The 2,500-nt window shown below is 41.4% G+C and overlaps 1 protein-coding gene across 4 annotated transcripts in view; it reads left to right on the top strand.

Annotated features, from left to right (window-relative positions):
* Positions 1-2,500, top strand: part of LOC122250813 (fat-like cadherin-related tumor suppressor homolog) — a 149,111-nt gene that overhangs the window by 136,610 nt on the left and 10,001 nt on the right. For all 4 annotated transcript variants that reach the window (XM_086539774.1, XM_086539775.1, XM_086539772.1 and 1 more), the window contains one exon: positions 377-2,500. This exon is cut by the window's right edge and continues 234 nt beyond it. In XM_086539774.1, the coding sequence (XP_086395900.1) occupies positions 377-2,500 (2,124 nt within the window). The remainder of the gene's footprint in view (positions 1-376) is intronic.

The raw sequence follows: 2,500 nt of genomic DNA, 5'->3' as shown, positions 1-2,500 counted from the left end.
TGTATATATATACTCGACAATATATTTGTATAGAAATATATATATATATATATATATAATTATATATTACATATATTAGATTTAAATTATATATATATATATATATATATTATATCATATAAAATAGACGGATATGTCGAGTACGATATAAATGTATATATATACTATATATATATACATACAATAAAAAAAAAAGTAAAAAAAAAAAAAAAAAAAAATATATTTTATATATATATATAATCTTAAAAAAAATTATAAATATATATATATATATATATGTGTGTATGTTTGTGTGTATGTGTGTGCGTGTGCGTGTACGTGTGAGTGTGTATGTTTATTAATCTGTGTATAGCTTTATTATCTCTTACTATTTTAGGTACAAAATGAATACATGATGGATGTACGAGTTTGGGACAGCGGGTCTCCGCCACTCTACGCCAACACTCAAGTCAAGGTCATGGTGGTGGAGGAATCGCGCTACCCACCGACCCTGTTCCCCCTGCAAGCCGCCGTCATCAACTACCGGAACGCCTTCCCTGGCGGAATAATCGGACGAATAACAGCAATTGACCAAGATCCTTATGATACCTTAGTCTACGCCATTGTCCCTTACACAAAAACTGTCAAATATTTTGATATCGACAGTCAGGATGGAACTTTGGTGGCGTTAACCCCTCTGGACCCCGGTTCCTACACAGTGAATATAAGCGTGTCAGACGGCAAGTACGAGCGAGATGTTGTGGCCAGAGTGGATGTAACTGTCATCACAGAGGACATGATCGAAAACTCGGCCATCATCAGGATTGGCCCTGTCTCACCTGACGAATTTCTCTCGCGGTATCAGAAGGCATTCATCAGGGCTATTAAATCTGAGCTTGCTGTTAAAGAAGAATCAGTTATTCTCATCAGTATTCAGCCAACAGTTTCACATTCTCACCACAAAGAAGAACATATGGAACAAAGAAGGAAGAGAGAAATACAAAGATATTTAGATGTGTTGGTAGTGGTTGAAAAATCTGACGGTTCTTACTTTTCTAGAGAACAATTACTTGAACAATTGAAGATCAAAGAGAAAGAAATACAAAAGAAATTGAACCTTCCACTATTAGCGATGATGGATTCCATTTGCAAGGGAGAATCAATGTGCATGAATCATGGTTCTTGCATCGATATTGTTGAAATTAATGATGATGTGTCTGTACCATTCAATACCCAACTGGCAAGTTTAGTTGCACCAAAATTTTCCCATGTGTCAGGCTGCATATGCGAGCAGGGATATGGTGGTAGTCAGTGTCAAGACTTAATAAATGCGTGTGGACATCGTCCGTGTGCTGAGTATGAAGTGTGCAAGCCTATTGATACAGGTCCAAGAGGCTACACTTGCCAGTGTCCTGCTGAACGTGCAGGTCCACAGTGCCAAATAGATCTCACAAAGTGCTTAAGCCCAGCATGCCATTACCCACTCAGACCACTGTCGTTCAAAGGTAAGAGTTACGCACAATATAGTGTAGCACGTCAAGCAGAAAGCAGTTCGTTGACACTTAGTCTCTTCTTACGGACCAGACATCCAGTAGGAACAATAGTTTTTACTGCCGGCGACATTGACTTCAGCATATTGGAAGTGGCAAGTGGACACATTCAGTATCGGTGGGACTGTGGAAGTGGTGAGGGGTTGGTGAGAGTATCTGCAGTTAGGGTTGATGATGACAAGTGGCACTTTATCAATCTGACCAGAGAAGGGACAATATCGACCTTAAGTGTAGACGGCGACATTAGTTCTGGTGCTGCGCCGGGAGATAATGATATACTCAACGTTGATTCAGACTTTATTTTTCTGGGTGCCACCATAAGCAGAGACCGCAGCAGCAGTATGTCTTCTTATCATAGCAGCCTAGGCTTCGCAGGATGTCTTGACCAAGTTAATATTGACCAAGTAGAACTTCCTGTAGCCATGACGGCATCTTCATCGGGTGGTGCAGTACTCAAGAGACTTGCTAACGTAGAGCTTCAGTGCCCAGAAAATCTGGCTGCTGCTGGCGTATGTGGTTCTCATCCTTGCCTTAATGGAGGAACATGTGTAGAAAGTGGCAGTAGCTACAAGTGCACCTGTCCCCTGCGGTTTTCTGGAGTGCAATGCCAAGTGGACACAGCTCCATGCTCCTCCTCACCTTGCCTTAACGGAGGTAAATGTGTCGTAGTTGCGCACTCATATAAGTGTCGATGTCCATCAAAGTTAAGTGGCAAGCGTTGTGAATATGGTGTGCACTGTAACCCCAACCCGTGTCAGAATGGTGGGCGGTGCGAGGAAGGTGCTGATGGCCCAATATGTAAATGTCAACATTTTACCGGGGCAATGTGTCAATTAGACATTGATGAATGTACGCACAATCCTTGTCAAAACAGTGGCACTTGTCTCAACTTCTATGGCGGTTTCAAATGTATATGCTCCCCTAATGTTACCGGTGAGTATTGCACTGAGCCTTTGCAGAAGCTCAAGGCA

The sequence above is a fragment of the Penaeus japonicus genome, unplaced genomic scaffold (assembly GCF_977035675.1).
Source record: "Penaeus japonicus unplaced genomic scaffold, GWHDUDI00000001_assembly GWHDUDI00000009, whole genome shotgun sequence".
Taxonomy (NCBI): Eukaryota; Metazoa; Arthropoda; class Malacostraca; order Decapoda; family Penaeidae; genus Penaeus; species Penaeus japonicus.
This window is presented reverse-complemented; position numbering and strand designations above follow the sequence as displayed.